This window comes from Uranotaenia lowii, chromosome 3 (genome assembly GCF_029784155.1).
Source record: "Uranotaenia lowii strain MFRU-FL chromosome 3, ASM2978415v1, whole genome shotgun sequence".
NCBI lineage: Eukaryota > Metazoa > Arthropoda > Insecta > Diptera > Culicidae > Uranotaenia > Uranotaenia lowii.
The window spans coordinates 342185111-342205583 of NC_073693.1; the positions used below are offsets into that span (position 1 = coordinate 342185111).

At 38.8% G+C, this 20473-nt stretch overlaps 1 protein-coding gene across 1 annotated transcript in view; it reads right to left on the reverse strand.

The window, feature by feature from the left end:
• Positions 1-20473, reverse strand: part of LOC129756623 (A disintegrin and metalloproteinase with thrombospondin motifs 9) — a 935923-nt gene that overhangs the window by 57312 nt on the left and 858138 nt on the right. The window contains exons 11-15 of the mRNA XM_055753535.1: positions 7397-7729; positions 6721-7334; positions 6149-6659; positions 5876-6083; positions 5451-5627 (exon numbers count right to left, since the gene is read on the reverse strand). Coding sequence (XP_055609510.1) covers positions 5451-5627; positions 5876-6083; positions 6149-6659; positions 6721-7334; positions 7397-7729 — 1843 coding nt within the window. The remainder of the gene's footprint in view (positions 1-5450; positions 5628-5875; positions 6084-6148; positions 6660-6720; positions 7335-7396; positions 7730-20473) is intronic.

Here is a 20473-nt window from a genome sequence, read left to right on the forward strand (position 1 = left end):
GGGGAGGGACCTCTTTCATATTTTTTTATATAGTTCAAAAACTAATAAAGCAAATGGAATCAAATTTGGCATGGGAGGGTATTTGGATACGAAAAATATTTCTATGATAATTTGAGACCCCTCCCTCTTTCCAGTAGGGCGATATAAAGGGGGGAGGGGCCTCTTTTATAGTTTTCAACATAACTAAGAAAGTAATTAAGCAAATGGAACCAAACTTGGCATGGGCGGGTATTTGGGAACGTGACATGTTCTAATGATTGTTTGAGACCCCTTCTTTCTTACAGCGGGGAGGAAGGAAAGAGGGAGGGGAGTTTCATACAATTTTTACTGCATAACTCAAGAACTACAACAGCAAATGGAACCAAATTTGGCATGGAACGATATTTGGGTACGAGAAATGCTTCTATGAATATTTGGTATCCCTCATTCTTTCGAAGAGGTGGATGAAAAGGGGGAGGCGAGGTCTCCCTTACAATTTTCAGTATAACTGGAGAGCTGATCAAGCAAATTGAACCATATTTGACATGTGAGTGTATTTGGATACGAGAAATGTTTCTAATATAAATTGAAGCCGTACCTTTTAAGCGGTAAGATATAAAGGAAGAAGGGGAGGTTTCCATTTTTTTTGCATAACTCGAGAATTAATCGAGCAAATGAAACCAAATTTCATCATAATCATCAAAAAGTATTTGAGTACGAAAAATACTTTTATGAATATTAAGTTATCACCCCTCTATTGAAAGAAGAGAACGGGATGGGGGATGGTACTCCCTTTCAAGTTTATACATAACTCAAAAATTTACTACTTAAATAAAACCAAATTTGGCATAGCATGGAATATAGGAAGGGAAGAGGGAAGCTTACATTTAACTTTTATTTTACAAAATCCGAGAAACGGACAATACTTAACATAGAAAATCATTTTGGTATGACTCTATGATTATTTGACACATCATCCTCCTTTCAGTGAGAAGGTACATGGGAGGAGGGAGGTGAGCCCAATACAATTTTGTTAGCATATGTTCTCAATTAATGATTATGAAGCCAACAAATGGAAACAAATATGGCATGGAAAGGTACTTGGTTACGAGATATGTTTCTACGATTGTTATAGACTCTTATGCTTTACAGTGTAGAGAGGGAAAGAAAGAAAGGGGCTCCATACAATTTTTGTTGTAAAGCTTAAATACTTATCAACCAATGGAACTATATTTGATATAAGAGGATTTTACGGAACGAAAAAAAAGTGTATTAAAGATTACAATCTCCATTCAGCAGGGGGTGAAGGGAAGGACAGGGGGGGGGGGCTCTCTTATCAGTTTTTTAGCATAAATCCAGAACATATCAAGCAAAAACAACCATACTTTATAAGTTAGATTATTTGCGAACGATTAATTTGGGACCCTTCTTTTTTAGGGCGAAACTTAAGGAAACAGATGAAAATTATCAAATCTTTAAAACAAATTTATAAATCAAGATTCAGAATATAAGTTATGGTTTGTGTTGCAATTTTAAACTCCAGCTGAAGCTCTCATTTTATAGTGGTTGCTTATTAATTTCGTCATAATTTGATTTAAAATAATACCAAAAACAATAAAAATTTGAATGATTTCTGAAAATATCATTTGATTCTGAAAGGTGTAGCAAAGCACACCGGGTCAGCTAGTATTATATATATTGTTGAATGTACGAAATCAATCAAATTGTCTATTATATGTATTGTTGAAATTCTGATCATTATCAAATATAAAACTTTTAAACGTGTTAAAAACTGGAGATGAGTTCAGTGTACTATCTTCAACTTCAAATAGCCATGTTGAAAACTCTGATTTAAGCTGCAAAATGCAAAATTTAATGCTCAAATGTGAATATCAATTCTATGTCTTTGAAACACAAAAAAATCTTTTCGTGAGATGTTTTTAAATATGATACTCATCAGATAAAAAATTTTTTCATCAAATTGTTATTCTAAAAGTGACGAAAATTTCATTCGATGTCCTCAAAGCCAAAGGGGTATCAGCGCAAAAATAGTCGGTTAACAAAAATTGAGAATAAAGATTAAATGTTCAAAACACAGAATCACTTATCATTGAAAAAATCAGAAAAGGAATCCAAATGAGTTTAGTACCTTAAACAAAGATCCTGAATTTTCAAAATGCAGTAAATTATGAAACTGAACTTCAGTAACAAACAAGACTTGGAATTGAATCTGGTAAAAGATAAGATTAAGATCATAGAAATATTCATATTAAGAAAATCACTCAATGATACTAGCAACTCAACTATCAGATCGTTTTTGTGTTAATTTGAGAATGATCATTTGGGAAAGGATATGCTCAATTCACTGCAAATACACTTCAGTAGATGATACAATTTTGGTTAAATCAGTTGAAAATAATGTTCCAATACAAATTTCAAGTCTAAGACTTACTTTCTAAGATAAGCTAACCACCGTTAATTGATTTTTGTAAATTTATTTTCGGCATTTCGGTGAAATTTATATTCTTAAAGAATGAATATCAGAATTGAAAATTGATAAAGATCCATCCAGAGGATTTTGATATTCTCAGCTCGCAAAATGTGGGAGAGCTCCTTCACTGCTTACTCTAGGGGGGCCCTTAACCTTTTTAGACAAAAAATAATCTAGATATTATTTCACGGGGGCCCTATAGTTTTTATACTTCATATTTTATAGTATGGATTTGTAGTAGTATGATAAATTTAATGTTAAAACTGTTTTTCCCCTCGGGTGGCCCCCCTGAGCTGGGGGGCCCGGGGCAATTGCCCCTTTTGCCCCCCCCTTTAATCCGGCCTTGATCAAGAAGCAATCAGATATATGATATAATATAAGTGGATTATTGTTGGAAATATCATACTTTTTTCTCCGTGACTGCTCCAGAATCCCAAACTCTGATCTACAGGGTGACAAAAAAGTCCGGTCACACAGAAAAATCTCAATGTTTCAAAGAATAAGAAGAATATCAGAATCTGACTTTCATAGCTTTATTCAGTAACTCATCAAGATACTTCACAGACAATATCTCGAAATTACACCACCTTTCTCTGATCGAACCAGCTTCAGACGTCTCGGAAAGTCGTCGCAAGCGGCGCGCACGTCCGGTCTCGTATAATCTTTTTCAACCTTGGAGTTCTCACAGACCTTGGTCGTCCAGATCGTGTCCCCAGATCATGGCTCCTCGGTGCCTCTGGTCTCTAGGTATCGATTTATGGACTTTCCTGTTGATTACGATCGGTTTTAGGTGTTTGAATATGTTTCCGGGTTTGTTCCCTCTCACATATTTAGCGATAACAGGTGCTCTCAACTCTGCCACTGTACACAAACTGCACAGAAACGAAACTCTGCCACTATGGGCAGCAAAGTTAGCCCTTTCATTTGACATATAGATGGCACCAGAGAGATGCAACGTATAAGCTACAGGCGACCCCAAAAAAAAGTGTGACAGGACTTTTTTGTCACCCTGTAGAATCATGAGCTTGACCCTGTATTCTTATCGGGGATACAGATGCTGGATCGCAATCCTAGTTCTGGTGCCAGCTACGATCTCGTTTCCATATGCTGGGCCCGGATCCCGATGCTGGACCTTGATTACGATCCTGTACTGGATTCCCGATCTTGGTTCTGAATTTGATCATGGATCCAAGATCTCGGGGTTTAGTTCCAAAATGATATTGCGGACTGTCCTAGTCTGTCCTAGGACCGAGGCAGAAAAAGCGATCAGAATCAGGTTGAGTATCCAGATCAGCATCAATATCCAGATTCCCAAGATCAGGATCCGGAATCAGAAATCAAGATCATAATGCGGAATCGCGATCGATGCAAAGAGTCAAAGATCCCAAATTCGGGATCAACGTTCGGATTGGTATTCGAGGTCACGGTCCAGGAATAAGATGCTGGATCCCAATCCTGGATCCTGGATTTCAAGGGGTGGGACTATTGTTATTCTGATCCTGAATGGAAGTCCTGGATCTAGATTTTGTTCTTCACATTGGGTCCTGATACCTAATTCGGATCCTTATTCCTGAGCATGATCTAAATTTTTTCGTATTCTGATTATGATACTCGATTTCTTACTCGAATTCCGGATTCTAGCTCCTGGTCCTGGAACTTGATCTTGATCTAAATCTTGAAATTTTATACTAGGTGCTGATCGAGGATTTTGAATCTGTTTCTTACCATGGATCCAGAATCTCAATCGGGGTTAAAATTTCTGAATTAGAAGTCGGACTCTGAACAGGAAGAAAAAAAAACTCTACTATATGTTGTGAGCCTACTTATACTTGATCCTCACCTGATTCTTGAAAGGGCTTGTGATATAGCTCAGTTGGCAAGTCTGTTGTCTCCTGTGCCGATGTCCGCGAGTTCGAGCCCAAGAGTAAACATCGAACACAGTTGTACCGGATAAGTTTTTCAATAACGATCCACCAACTGTAACGTTGATAAAGTCGCGAATGCCATAAAGATGGTAAAACGACTATAATCGAACCTGATTCTTGAAATTTGATCCTCTGTGATGATTAGGAAATTTTTCTCGAGAATGGACCATTTTCCAGTTTTTTTCTCAGGATGGATAATTTTTCAGAATTTTGATCCCCAGAATGGACCATTTCCCAGATTTTTTTTCTCCCGGAATGGAACATTTCATAGATTTTTTTCTATGGTTTTGTTTCCCCTCGAGTTAAATCTTACTTTTTACTTACTATTGTTTGAAAATTTTTCAACTCAACTTATTTTTTAGCCAGTATTGTATTTCCTTCTAGGTTTGCAAATTTGAATTATATGCTTATCAGCGTGCATTTTAAAAATAATTTCAGAAGCCGACTTCTCACGTTGCGCGTTCGAACTTGAAAAATGTATTGTCCTTCACGCTGTCGCGTGACAGACGGGGCTAAGGGATCATCCCTAGGTTTCATACAGACTCAGAACAAATGTATTAAGGTCGCCGCTTCCGATGGCGGGTTGGCCGGCACCTCAGATTTGGAAGCGTCAGCGGCTTTTTGCCACCTCGGTCCCTTCATCCTCGTTGGTTGCGGCTTTGTCGCAAAAGAATAAAACAACTTTTGTGAAAAAAAACCTAACAAACGTTTTATGGGAAATGGAGTACAACCGTCAAAAGACATATACATATAGCATACGATGGAAAAATGGTCGACTTTGTGGATTTTTATGGAAGCGTTCTGCCACTTTTTTGCCGTACATTGAACCCTAGAATAGCTTAAACAACAAGCGTTCGTAGGAATCACAAAACATCGAGGAAGCAGTAGGGTAAGGTAGGTATGAGAGATAGGAACAACATGGACCCAGTAACACTAATATGGTCTATGGTTACAGGAGAATGTGGAGACACAGATATGGGAATGTGGGAGTAAAAACTATGACAGCTATGCAATGAAAACGGCAACAACATCAACAAAAGCAACAGTATAGCTACCGGTGTCAGTTCTCCTGTGACCCACTCGGGGCAACGGTCGGTGCTGCAGGGCCGGAAGGTTTCCTCGCGGGACAGCCGGGAGCAGAAGCTCTCGCTGATCCGGAAGCCGGTCTCGGCCGCGGACGACAAACAGGTGACGGTACGAGTCTGCCTACCACCACCACACGTTCGTGAACACTGTGCGTTTTGATTTGATTGTTTTTTTTTTTAGAATACCACATACATCGGGACGTACACAAACATAAAGGAAGTATATACAGATCCGGTTCGTTGAGTTCCGGGGGACGGGAGACGAAGCCACAATTGACAGATTCCGATATAAATAGGCAGAGATGAAAAGAGAAAATGGAACAAAAATGAAAACAATGATTGAAGTTGTTTCGAGTGAATGGTTGTTCGGTAAATTGTAGTAAAAGATAAGCTACCGGTTCCCAGTCGCCGTAGGACCAGATCGCGTCCGGACACGGTCCGTGGCATTTTTCCTGATGAATCGGTTTCTGGATGTTGACACAGTAGGTCGGATTAACGGGGTTCGTTTGCTGAGTTTTGAAGTACCGCTGCACGCATTGGTACTGGACGTTCTTGATACCTTCGCCGCAGGAATTGGAACACTGCGAACTCGTTGCTTCCCATCTACGATAAATGTAAGGTTAGAAATTATAAATCGTTTTCAAAATACCATGAGAAACAGGTCTTACTCAAATTTACAATCGGTATTGCAAGGTTGGTACTCTTTCTGTGGTTTGGCGCTAACTTCACAGAAGCTATCCGGTTGTTCTTCATCGGTTTCGACGTCGTGACATCTAGCCGTTCGATTCCGCATTCCGGAACAGCTCTGATCGCACTTGCTCCAGTCGGACATCTTCCAGTGGAAGGTCTGGCTACTGACTAGGTTATGACTAGGTAACTGCTGGACCGACGGCGGAACCGTTTTGCTGACCGATACTCCGGGATTTGGCCTATCGATGGGGGTTTGGTAGCTGTACTCTACAATATTATCGCTCACCGGACGCATCTTGGACATGGAATAGATCTCGACGATCAGGTCCTTCTTCAACGGTCGTCCAAAGTCCGACCGGATCGTTTCAATGGGTTCCTCTGGACCGTTGTACTCCAGCGTAACTCCAGCGAAGTAGCGCTTCTTGAAGCCGGACACTACGCTAGCTTTGGGAGCGTTGAAGATGTACTCCCAATTTTCGTCTCTAAGAGCTGCGAACAACAAGAGAGTTGGTTACAACATTCCCACAAATCACTCAAACGCAATAGTTACCCAAATAGTTTCCATCGTCTTTATACCCTCGCTGAACGATCTCAATGTTGGTGGATCTTCTCGGAATCCGAACAATTTTCTGCACGTACGGCTTCTTCATGTGATGTATGTCGCTGAACGAAAATACCCCCCTGACTTCTTTACAGGTGTCATTTTTTCCACCACATTTCCCACATTTGTCCAGCTTAGCATCCGAATCCAACTTATAGTCGCATCCGGCCTGCCTACACTGCCCATTGATACACATATCGTATCCTTCGTGAGGATGAGTACACGGCGTCCCATCGATGACTTTGTCCCTCAACAAAAAGTAATTATTCGAATCCTCCACCCTGCAATACAGCTTGCACTGATCCTCAGCCCGCACTCCATACTTCGGCACCCACTTCACGTTCTTCTCCAAACCAGGAATCTCAAAGTTATTACCATCCAGTTCATGACACTGCTCCTCCCGAAAAGGCCGGGTATTCTCCGGACATTCCTGCGTATTGCAGGACCGATACTGTATCCGCATTCCGGTGCAGTACTTACCACCATTCGCCGGCGAAGGTGAATCACAGGCCCGGGACGATCTCTGCACCCCACCACCACACGTTCGACTGCATTCGCTGAACCTGAAAAACAACAGAAACATCATTCAATAATACTCCCAAATCAAACTGAAGAGAAAACTCACGGATTCCATGGACCCCAACCACCGTCCTGCGGTTGTAGCGCTTTTCGATTGACGTGGACGCATTTTCCCTTCTGACACCACTGATTTTGACCGCAGCTTGTGCCATCGGCCCAGGGCATGTGCTGGGTCCGACAGCCGTCCAGTTCGTCTCCGTTGTTGCACCAGAGCCGCTCGCAGACCGGCATGAAGGAACACACCCGGGACCCATTTCCGAAGACCAATTCGCACTGTTGGTTGTTGGTGAACTTTTCCCCGGCTAGCTTGGTGTGCGTCGAAGACGGTTCGATCAGGTCCGTGGTCGGTTTGTCCAGTAGACATTCGGCGTGCTTTTGTCTGAGGAAGGAGGTGAAACAAGAATTTAGGTTGGAAAGCTGTCAAGGAAGCGGATTTGAAATTTCTTCCTTTATAGTTTCATGAACAACAACATGGCTTTAGTAAAGGTTGTTTCTTGATCGATTGAAGACCTTCGACACCATGGATCATAATGAGCTACTCCAAAAATTAGAATCTTAATTCTTAAGCCATCTGACAATGACTTCATGCGAAATTATGTTCATAATCAAGAACAAGTTATGATTTTGCCGTGATATGCCGAAGTGACGTACATTACATTGCCCTAAATTTGTATGCGAAATTTCAAACTTGTAAAATGTTCTGCGCTGCAGGCTGCAGGAAATTGTTCCTAGGTCTAGGAAGTGGAAGGCCTGGGAAAAGTGAAGAGTGGGGAGTGATAAGTAAGGAGCGAGGAGTGAGGAGGGAGGAGAGAGGAGGGAGGAGGGAGGAGTTAAGAGTGAGGAGTGAGGAGTGAGGAGCGAGGAGTGAGGAGCGAGGAGGGCTGGAGAGAGGAGGGAGGAGTGAAGAGTGAGGAGAGAGGAGAGAAGAGTGAGTAGCGAGGATTGAGAAGTGAGGAGAGTGGAGTGAGGAGTGAATAATGAGGATTAAAGATTGAGGAGTGAGGAAGTGAAGAGTGAGTAGTGAAGAGTGTAGAGTGAGGAGTGAGGAGTGAAAAGTGAGGAGTGAGGAGTGAGAAGTGAGAAGTGAGGAGTGAGGAACAAGGAGTGAGGAGTGAGAAGTGAAGAGGGAGGAGTGAGGAGTGCGGAATGATGAGTGGGGAATGAGGAGTGAAGAGTGAGTAGTGAGGAGTGAGGAGTAAGGAGTCAGGAGCTCATGAGGTATAAGGTATGTGATCACAGAATTTCGGACTTCACAGAACAGGGTCTTCACGTCTTAATACCGTTGTTGGCGAAGTTCTTCGGAAGAATTAAGAAGGAACGGAAGAATAAAGAAGTAAGAAAGAAGAACGAAAAAAGAATGTAGAAGGAAGAAGAAAGAAGGAAGAAGTAAACAGAAAGAAGGCAAAAGGAAGATAAAATGATGGAGATGGGAAAATGGGATGGGAAGATGAGAGGATAAGAAGATAACAAGATAGGAAGATGGGATGGTGAGAAGATTGGAAGAAGGAAATATGATGAGATGAAAAAAATGGGATAATGAGATGAGATGGGCATGTGGGATTTGTTGAAACAAAGTAGCATAGTTTCCAATTTTCATTCAATCATTTGCTTTGGAAGTTCACAATCGAATAACTTTGTTTGCTGCCAAAAGAAAACTTACAAGTTTTAGGTTGCTATGAAAGGCAGTAAACAAAACATTCAGACCGGTCCGCATAACAGTCAAATGAAAGAAATTTTTTTGGATTGATTGCTTTGATTCTCATGCCTTGTTGAAAATCTTCAAATGAGTAGACTTTTAGTATAAAAACACAAATTATTAAAAACGTTCAAGCTGTAAAAATGAACAAAAAACATATTTTTTCAAATTTTAGAATTTTTTCTTTTCTTGTAAAATCGATACCTCTTACTAAAATCAAAAATCAATATAAATATTAAATGAATTTCAAGTTTTTGGTTTATTTTATTTCTGAAATAGTTTATAATCACAAAAAAACTAGATTAAAAAATCAAATAAAAACTAAAAAATTTCATATTCGTTTGAAATTGAAAATCTTGATTTTCATTTGAAAATCATCAGGTGCATTTTGAAAATCATCAGCGTGATCATCATCAGAGAAACCGACGAATTTCAATTTTTTTTTTGTTTCGATTATAGTCGTTTTACTATCTTTATGGCATTCGCGACTTTATCAACGTTGCAGTTGGCGGATCGTTATTGAAAAACTTATCCGGTACAACTATTTTCGATGTTTACTCTTGGGCTCGAACTCGCGGACATCGACTCAGTAGACAACAGACTTGCCAACTGAGCTATATCATAAGCCCGAATTTCAAATGAAATCATCGTAAGCAAGCTTACAGTAGTAAGCTTTGGCCTTTCATTTGAAAGATTTTTCTGTTGTGAATGTGAAAATTGGAGACACTGCTAAGTAGTCTTTCCGCAATCGAGAAGCTGTAAGGTCGTCAAAACTATGCGTCGTTGTCGTTTGCGATGAGAATGACAAAAAATATGACAATTTTTTTCGGCGATTGAAGTTGGGAACTTTTTTTTTCTGTAAACAAAATCTTTCATTATAAATTCGAAATACAATTTCTAAAATTCAAATTTAAATTCTTGATACTCAAAAACCGTTAAAAAAAATTTAAATACATACAAACAACATTTTCTGGTACTTAAATAATTTTTACTGTATATATTTTGTCAATTTTGTCAATTTTGTCATACTTGACATTTTTGACAGTTTTGACAATTTTGTCAATTTTGTCAATTTTGTCAATTTTGTCAATTTAGTCAATTTTGTCAATTTTGTCAATTTTGTCAATTTTGTCAATTTTGTCAATTTTGTCAATTTTGTCAAATTTGTCAATTTTGTCAATTTTGTCAAATTTGTCAATTTTGTCAATTTTGTCAATTTTGTCAATTTTGTCAATTTTGTCAGTTTTGTCAATTTTGTCAATTTTGTCAATTTTGTCAATTTTGTCAATTTTGTCAATTTTGTCAATTTTGTCAATTTTGTCAATTTTAGCAATTTTGTCAATTTTGTCAATTTTTGTCCATTTTGTCCATTTTTTCCAATTGTGTCATTTTTGTCAATTTTGTCAATTTTGTCAATTTTGTTAATTTCGTCAATTTTGTCAATTTTGTCAATTTTGTCAATTTTGTCAATTTTGTCAATTTTATCATCTTTGTCTATTTTGTAAAATTTTTGAATTTATAAAATTTGTCATAATTATCGAATTTGTAAATTTTTTTTAAATTTGGTTGTCAATTAATTTCAAAGTCAAGCTCCAATCTCTAATTTTTATTTACAATCTTCAATCTTCAATCTTAAATCTTCAATCTTCAATCTTCAATCTTCAATCTTCAATCTTCAATCTTCAATCTTCAACCTTCAATCTTCAATCTTCAATCTTCAATCTTCAATCTTCAATCTTCAATCTTCAATCTTCAATCTTCAATCTTCAATCTTCAATCTTCAATCTTCAATCTTCAATCTTCAATCTTCAATCGTCAATCTTCGATCTTCAATCTTCAATCTTCAATCTTCAATCTTCAATCTTCAATCTTCAATCTTCAATCTTCAATCGTCAATCGTCAATCGTCAATCTTAAATCTTCAATTTGATATCTTCTGTGTCCTGATCTCTGATCACTTAATGCCCTGATCTCTGATCACTTAATTCCAAACTCCTAACCTAACCTAACATTCTTAAATCAGAATTCTGAACTTTGAGCTTTGATTTGTGTTCTTTGAACTGTTTATTCTGGATTCTAAATTCTGAAATCTGAACCTTCCACTCTTAAATCTGAATTTTTTACTTAGAATCCTTAACTCCTATCTCTGTACTATGAATTCTGAATTTTAAACTCTTTCTTTCACTCATAATTCTGAAGCCTTTATGTCTTTATTTCGAATTCTCAACTCCTAACTCTACACTCTGAGCTCTGAACTCTGGAGTCTGATCTCTGAACTCTCAACTTTTAACTCTGAACTTTGAACTCATCACTTTTTAATCACTCTGAACTCTTAAATTTGAATTCTTAACTCCCGAAACTGCACTATGAACTCTGAAATCTGAACTCGGATTTCTGAACTTTAAACTCCCAATTGTGAAGTTTATATTCTGAACTCTGAACTCAGAACTCTACACTACACAATGTCTATACTTTGAACTCTTATTCTTTTCATTGAGCTCTGTCTCTGATTCTAAACTCTAAACTCCTATAGTTAATATCTTAGAAGCTTGACATTTCTATCATTACTTTTAATTTTTAAATCTCGGTTTCTTCAATATTTTTCTCTTAAAATGAGATTCTTTGAATCACTCAAAGAGTTATTACTTCCATCAATCATCAATTCTGATGACAAAACAAATTTTTCGTGTTCCGTCATTCTTTCCAAAAAAGAAAAACAAAAGCCAAACCAAACAGCCTGAGTTCACTTTTAATGGTTGATACTTAAAAAGTGACCGAAAACCGATCGTAAAATATCGTGACCGACTGCCCCAGAGAGTCAGGCGGCTCGCCTTTTGGGTGATTTTACGAGGTCGAATTGAAGAATTTATGTATTTTTGGAAGTGTGAACGAAGAACGTTGACTGTTGGTGTTTGTTGGCACTCGATTGTTCTTCGATTTTTTCGAAGCAGCGATAATAAATTCGCATTGTCTAGGTCAGGATCTTTTTTGTTTTAAGTACCAAACTTGAAAGAAAAAATGTTCTTCGATTTTTTTTGTCCAAAAGTCTGCCTGGGGAATAATAATTCAGCTGGATGGATTTATTTTCGAGATTGAAATCAGATGGGCCATAAAAATGTTCGAGTCTTGTGATTTAAAAGTTAAATATTATGACTTTGTTTTGCAAATTTAGCAAAATGGATAAATTGTACCCAGTTTTGGGTTTATATCCCAAAAATGAATAATATTTACACAAAAAATTAGAAATATTCAAACTTGAACTTGAAAAAACACTCTGAAATGCATATGCGCCTTGTCGGTTTTTTTTTTAGTTTTTTGTCGATTGCATGCCGCCTCATTTGTCGCTTTCGGCTTAATGCAATTTAAGATAAAATCTCTCCCAGATTCCGATCCTTCTGTGTCGTGGCTGCTGCTTGTACCTTGTAGCAGTTCGTCCAACGTGACTTGGTAAACCAAAATTGTCACGCAAACGTCAAGCACCCGCCGGAAAGCTGGAAGCTGCCCATCATTCTCGGATTACACTTTTTCTTCTGCACACACCCCACAGACAGAAGTGAAGACATGCGGACATGACATAAAGCAAATTAATGAAGTCCATCAATTTAGTCGAGAACCACAAGGTACAAAACTTACCGGTTTTGTTGGAAGAAAAAAAATGTGCAACCCGGTACGGAATCGGAATCAATTAGAGAACCCAAAAACGCAGCGGCTCCAAGCTCTTTCATGTTCTCTTGTGATGATCTCTTTTGAGGTGCGATTTTTTTTTTATCCGAGACTTGGAATGTTTTCCAAAATTAGTTGACAGCCGTAAAGTTGACGGCAGCGTGTCGTGTCGTGTTGTGTCCGGTTTAAGGGCAACCCCATAACGGTGCTTTGATAAGGGAGCGCGCATTTGTCACGAGAACCCAAGCGATTAAGCTAATTTGAATGAATGGCGTTCAGGAAAAGTTGAACGACGATCTGCATCTCGGATCAAAAATCTGACACAAGATACTGGAAGCGATTTGCGTTTTTTGTCTAAAACTTTTTTTTTGGAAAGTTTCTTATTTCGTGTCTTCTCGGGAAACATATGAGTTATATTTCGATATTTTTGAGTTTGCCTAAGTTAGAGTGCAATTGATAATCAAATTCGAACTGTCAAACTGCACGAAGATAAAAAAAATTATAATTTATCCAAAAATTAATAAAAACAAATGCACGTTGGAATTGGGATTCAACTATTCGTCTGCAAACTGTAAATTTGTACACACACACATTACACCTTGATTCATTCATAAAACTGCTAGAAACCCGGAATGATCGGAATAAAAAACGTGGGTGTGATTGCTCCAAGAGACCAAGAGTGTTTTTATTTGTTTGTTATTGGGATGCGAAAAAAAACTGTATTTATTATCCCACTGCACGCAAAAGAGCAAACACAATATCGGTACAATCAATACTGACTTTGGCCGCTCTGTGGCTGCCTGCTGCATCAGGAGATGCAGTTGATGAAGACATTTCGCCGAAACGGCCTTTCTGGACGGCAGGGGTTTTGTTGTCTAAAAACAAATTGACTTGGAATGGGTCATTTTTTTTATTTTTGCGCCTCTGCTGCTTATACCTGGGACGCGCGGCCGAGCCAATAATCGTAAAAACTGTTAGTTTATCTTTTGTTAATTTTTATTGTACCGTGTAATGGACACCAACAACACCGCCCGCCAATAGGTGTCAGGTTTTTTGACGGGCTGCGGAGGCGTTCAAATGGCACTCGCGAGAGCCAAATAAACAATAAATCAAACTTGCGATTTTTTTTTGCCTTGTTCTCTGGTCAAAAGTAGTGTTATGTACTTCTAACCTGTGCCGGAGAGATATTTACGAGCTTAAAGGTTACAAAACAATCAATTTCGGAAGCAGTCTGCTGACTCAAATTGACATTCCTACATTTTAACATCTTCCGTTCCTCCTCATCTTCTAATCTTCCCATTTTCTCATCTTTTCGTCTTCCCGTCTTCTCATCTGCTTAGTTTCACATTTCCACATCTTCTCATCTACCCATCCCACAATCCCATCATTCCATCTTCTCATATTTCTATATTCCAATCTTATCACCATGCCATCTTCCTATCTTTTCATCTTTTTATCATCTTATCTTCCCATCCTCTCATATTCCCATTTCCATCTTCCCATCTTCCCATCCTATAATCTTCCCATCTCTCCATCTTCCCATCTTTCCCACTTTCCAGCTTTCCAGCTTTCCAGCTTTCCAGCTTTCCAGCTTTCCATCTTTCCATCTTTCCATCTTTCCATCTTTCCAACTTCCCATCTTCCCATCTTCCCATCTTCCCATCTTCCCATCTTTCCATCTTCCCATCTTTCCCACTTTCCAGCTTTCCATCTTTCCATCTTTCCATCTTTCCATCTTTCCCACTTTCCAGCTTTCCAGCTTTTCGGCTTTTCAGCTTTCCGGCTTTCCAGCATTCCGGCTTTCCCGCTTTCCCGCTTTCCCGCTTTCCCGCTTTCCCGCTTTCCCGCTTTCCAGCTTTCCAGCTTTCCAGCTTTCCAGCTTTCCATCTTCCCATCTTCCCATCTTCCCATCTTCCCATCTTCCCATCTTCTCATCTTCCCATCTTCCCATCTTTCCATCTTCCCATCTTTCCCACTTTCCAGCTTTCCAGCTTTCCATCTTTCCATCTTCCCATCTTTCCCACTTTCCAGCTTTCCAGCTTTCCAGCTTTCCAGCTTGCTAGCTTTCCAGCTTTCCAGCTTTCCATCTTCCCAAAAAAAAAAAACAAAAAAAAAAAAAACAAAATTGACAAAATTGACAAAATTGATAAAATTGACAAAATTGACAAAATTGACAAAATTGACAAAATTGACAAAATTAACAAAATTAACAAAATTGACAAAATTGACAAAATTGACAAAATTGACAAAATTGACAAATTGACAAAATTGACAAAATTGACAAAATTGACAAAATTGACAAAATTGACAAAATTAACAAAATTGACAAAATTGACAAAATTGACAAAATTGACAAAATTGACAAAATTGACAAAATTGACAAAATTGACAAAATTGACAAAATTGACAAAATTGACAAAATTGACAAAATTGACAAAATTGACAAAATTGACAAAATTGACAAAATTGACAAAATTGACAAAATTGACAAAATTGACAAAATTGACAAAATTGACAAAATTGACAAAATTGACTAAATTGACAAAATTGACAAATTGACAAAATTGACAAAATTGACAAAATTGACAAAATTGACAAAATTGACAAAAATGACAAAAATGACAAAAATGACAAAAATGACAAAAATGACAAAAATGACAAAAATGACAAAAATGACAAAAAAGACAAAAAAGACAAAAATGACAAAAATGACAAAAATGACAAAAATGACAAAAATGACAAAAATGACAAAAATGACAAAAATGACAAAAATGACAAAAATGACAAAATTGACAAAATTGACAAAATTAACAAAATTGACAAAATTAACAAAATTGACAAAATTGACAAAATTGACCAAATTGACAAAATTGACAAAATTGACAAAATTGACAAAATTGACAAAACTGACAAAATTGACAAAATTAACAAAATTGACAAAATTGACAAAATCTACGAAATTGACAAAATTGAAAAAATTGACAAAATTGACAAAATTGACAAAATTGACAAAATTGACAAAATTGACAAAATTGACAAAATTGACAAAATTGACAAAATTGACAAAATTGACAAAATTGACAAAATTGACAAAATTGACAAAATTGACAAAATTGACAAAATTGACAAAATTGACAAAATTGACAAAATTGACAAAATTGACAAAATTGACAAAATTGACAAAATTGACAAAATTGACAAAATTGACAAAATTGACAAAATTGACAAAATTGTCCAAATTGTCCAAATTGTCAAAATTGTCAAAATTGTCAAAATTGTCAAAATTGTCAAAATTGTCAAAATTGTCAAAATTGTCAAAATTGTCAAAATTGTCAAAATTGTCAAAATTGTCAAAATTGTCAAAATTGTCAAAATTGTCAAAATTGTCAAAATTGTCAAAATTGTCAAAATTGTCAAAATTGTCAAAATTGTCAAAATTGACAAAATTGACAAAATTAACAAAATTGACAAAATTCACAAACTAAAAAAATTGTCGAAATTGACAAAATTGACAAAATTGTCAAAATTGACAAAACTGTCAAAATTTACAAAATTTACAAAATTGACAAAATTGACAAAATTGACAAAATTGACAAAATTGACAAAATTGACAAAATTGACAAAATTGACAAAATTGACAAAATTGACAAAATTGACAAAATTGACAAAATTGACAAAATTGACAAATTTGACGAAATTGTCAAATTTGACAAAATTGACAAAATTGACAAAATTGAAAAAAATAACCATATAATCCAAATTTATACAGTCAATATTTTTCAAGTGCCACAAAATTTTATTACATATTTAATTTTTTTTATTTTCAATCGTTTTTTGAGTATCAAGAATTCGACTAAAAATTTAGAAATTAAATTTAGAATTAATAATGGAAGATTTTATTCACAGAAAACAAAGCTCCCAACTTCAATCGCCGAAAAAAAAACAACAAAATTGTAACCAAACAGAGCGGCTTGCCCGGGACCGCTTCGTTTGATCAAATAGTGCTGATAAATTATGAATGATATCGTAATCATCGATCAAAGTGCGGGGTGGCGTACGTGCTCGCTTCTAAGTAATAATACGTGCTTAATCTTTGGCCGGGAACGACCTACGATATGATCTCTCTTTGCAAACGCACGGATATTTGGAATCAACACGGTGGGACGCCAGCTGGTTTGGCTATTTTTCGAGGAGGTTTCTCTAATTCTTCTAGCTAGCTCCAAGACCAAGTTTTGAATGTGAGTCACCAACCACACTTCTTCACTTTGTTATTGCCTCCCGGCCGGAGTGTGAAATTCATTCTCATCCCGGGACTTATATTTGTGCCTAGTTAGTTTAACGTTCCTCGCAAATAGCTCGGGTGGTGGGCAGCTGCCAATTTTTGATCGGAGATAATTAATGAAATGATCCGCTATTAGCAAATCCCATAGAGTAAGCACCCTCAAATCCAAATAAGAGTTTGGGTGGGATAATCAACGGGAATTTTGATCTATGGAGCTCAGTCCGAAAAAGTTTAGCACTCCCAGAGAGCGGAATAATGGCCCGATAATTTTTCACTGATTGAAGCACTTGAGGTCATCCCGAAATCTGATCCCAAATCCAATCAATTAGGCCCGAAATTGAGATGGTGTTCCGGTCGATGAGTTCACTTGGATTAGTGAGGAATTTTTGCGACTCATAGCTCAGCTAAGCTAAGGTACTTACTCCAGATATTCGGTAACGAAATGGCGGGAACAGTTGGACCAGGACCAGGGATGCGTATTCTGGTCCAGCATCCGGGACATGATGTTCTGCTTGCCGACGCCCTCGTTTCGGAACGGGCCACAGCGTATGTCGTCATCGTGGGGCATACTCAATCTGGAAGGTGAAAGAAGAAAAGCGGAAATTATCATCTAAACTTTCTTGATCACTTGGTGATAAACAACTGGTCATATTGTTCAGAAATTGTTTACTAGGAAGTTTGGAGAGCTAGGAAAATCAGATATTTGAAAACGAAAAAAAATCAGCCAATGTTATTCAGGCTGGACTCATTTATTTCTTAAAGCCTTACAGGCAAGTCAAAAAAAGTTTTCAAGGTAGTCGCGGTCTTCAGGCCGGTCGAGATCTTAAGGCCAGTTGAGATCTTAAGGCCGGTCAAGATCTCAAGGCCAGTTGAGATCTTGAAGCCGGTCGAGGTCTTCTGGCCGATCGAGGTCTTCCGGTCGGTCGAGGTCTTCTGCCCGGTCGAGGTCTTCTGCCCGGTCGAGGTCTCCTGGCCGGTCGAGGTCTTCCGGCTGGTCGAGGTCTTCCGGCCGGTCGAGGTCTTCCGGCTGGTCGAGGTCTTCTGGCCGGTCGAGGTCTTCTGGCCGATCGAGGTCTTCTGGCCGGTCGAGGTCTTCTGGCCGGTCAAGGTCTTCTGGCCGGTCAAGGTCTTCTGGCCGGTCGAGATCTTCCGGCCGGTCGAGGTCATCCGGCCGGTCGAGATCATCCGGCCGGTCGAGGTCTTCTGGCCGGTCGAGGTCTTCTGGCCGGTCGAGGTCTTCTGGCCGGTCGAGATCTTCAGGACAATTGAGGTCTTGAAGCCGGTCATGATTTTGAGGACGTTTGAGGTCTCCTGGTCGGTCAAGATCTTCTGGCCGGTTGAGGTCTTCTGGCTGGTCGAGGTCTTCTGGCCGATCGAGGTCTTAAGGCCGGTCGAGATCTTCAGGACAATTGAGGTCTTGAAGCCGGTCAAGATTTTGAGGACGTTTGAGGTCTCCTGACCGGTCGAGATCTTCTGGCCGGTCGAGGTCTTCTGGCTGGTCGAGGTCTTCTAGCCGGTCGAGGTCTTCTGACGGTCGAGGTCTTCTGGCCGGTCGAGGTCTTAGGCCGGTAGAGATCTTTAGGCCGGTCGAGGTGGTCTTTAGGCCGGTCGATGTCTTTAGGCCGGTCGAGGTCTTTAGGCCGGTCGAGGTCTTTAGGCCGGTAGAGATCTTTAGGCCAATTGAGGTCTTAAAACCGGTCGAGATTTTGAGGACGTTTGAGGTCTTAAGGCCGGTCGAGGTTTTATGCCTGGTCGCGGTTTTTAGGCCGGTCGAGATCTTTAGGCCGGTCGAGGTCTTTAGGCCGGTCGAGGTCTTTAGGCCGGTTGAGGTCTTTAGGCCGGTCGAGGTCTTTAGGCCGGTCGAGGTCTTAGGCCGGTCGAGGTCTTTAGGCCGGTCGAGGTCTTTAGGCCGGTCGAGGTCTTTAGGCCGGTCGAGGTCTTTAGGCCGGTCGAGGTCTTTAGGCCGGTCGAGATCTTAAAGCCGATCGAAATCTTAAAGTCAGTCGAGGGCTTTAGACCAGTCGAGATACTTAGACGGGTCTAAGTCTTATAGCCGGTCGAGGTTAAAAGGTCGGTCAAGATTTTAAAGGCCAGTCGAGGTCTTAAGGTCATTCGATGTTTTAGGTCGGTCGAGTTTATACAAGTCAAGTTATTTAACCCATTCTAGGTTTTCAAGCCTGTCGAAGGCTTCGTAGGGTCGTACACGTTTAAGCTATTCAGCTTTCGAGTTCTTCAGAGTGTCAGATCAAGACAATCTTGAGTTCCAAAGACAATTCACAAAATTCACAGAATAACAAAAACAATTTATGTTCTTCATCTAAAGCTGAATTTACTGAAGAATTTCAAAGTTGATCACGATCTTCATATCGCCTAGTACCAATTACACCTACAAAACCTACTGGATCATAAATTCACGTTCGAATTGACTGCTCTTTTTCTTCTGACTCAACTTATCTTTCAAAGCGTAGGACTGGCCCCGTTCAATGTGTCGTTGTTCTAAACGTCCCGCAAGCGTGTTTGACATAAAAGTAATAAAATTATCTAAATTGATATGATGGAACTTCGAGTTAGCAGACCCTCCGGTAGGATCGAGGCAAATTTGTCATCGGTCATCCCGGCGACTAGTCTATTCCTGCACTCGAACGATCGCAACAGACAGTTCTCAGACATGTGCTACTACCCGGTAGATTTAGGTTGTATTACAAGCTGACGCACTGTTGTGTTGTTTTATTGAATCAATTGTTATTGCATCGTTGAGTGCGCCACGTGATATGTAAACTAAGCGGGAATGCACGGAAGTGAAGTGAGGGTCCGGATAGATTGTCAGTGTTGCCAACTTGATTATTTAAGAATTCGAACCATATCTTCAAGTTAATTTATAGAAATCTTATAAAACTGAAGGCCCTGCCAGCTAAAGCCAGTAGCTAGGTCATAAATTGATCCAACCAATTTCCGAGAGAGGAAAACCGAAGGGCATAACCGCCAAACCCAGACTACTCACTCAATGGTCGGGATTGGAGGAACGTTCTGTGCGCACCCATAAATAACAATAAGTCTAGGATGGCCCTTTTGATTGGCGGAGGCCAACTTTTTTCAATTGAAATGCTTGTGGACCTATTAACAAGTGTCGCTGGCCAGAGTATTTAGTGGTGTGAAGATTGGGTGGTGGACGTTCGACTTTAATTGCGGAATACATTGTTTTGCGGCTCAATAATGGGGGTGTGATCATCGTATTTTAAAATTTATTGAACACCGCCCGCTGGCAACAATAATTTTATGGGTTGAACACACTGTCGTGAAAAAAAATTAAGACAAATGGATTTATTGGGAGAAAGGAGTGATTCATTACAAATATTTTCTTAGTCATCCTAAAGTTTTTGAGTTATCGACAAAATAAGATTTTTTCACGATCATTTTTACGAGAACTGTAAAACCGCGTTCGACTATTTAGACTGGTCAAAATCGGCCTAAAAAAGTATCAAC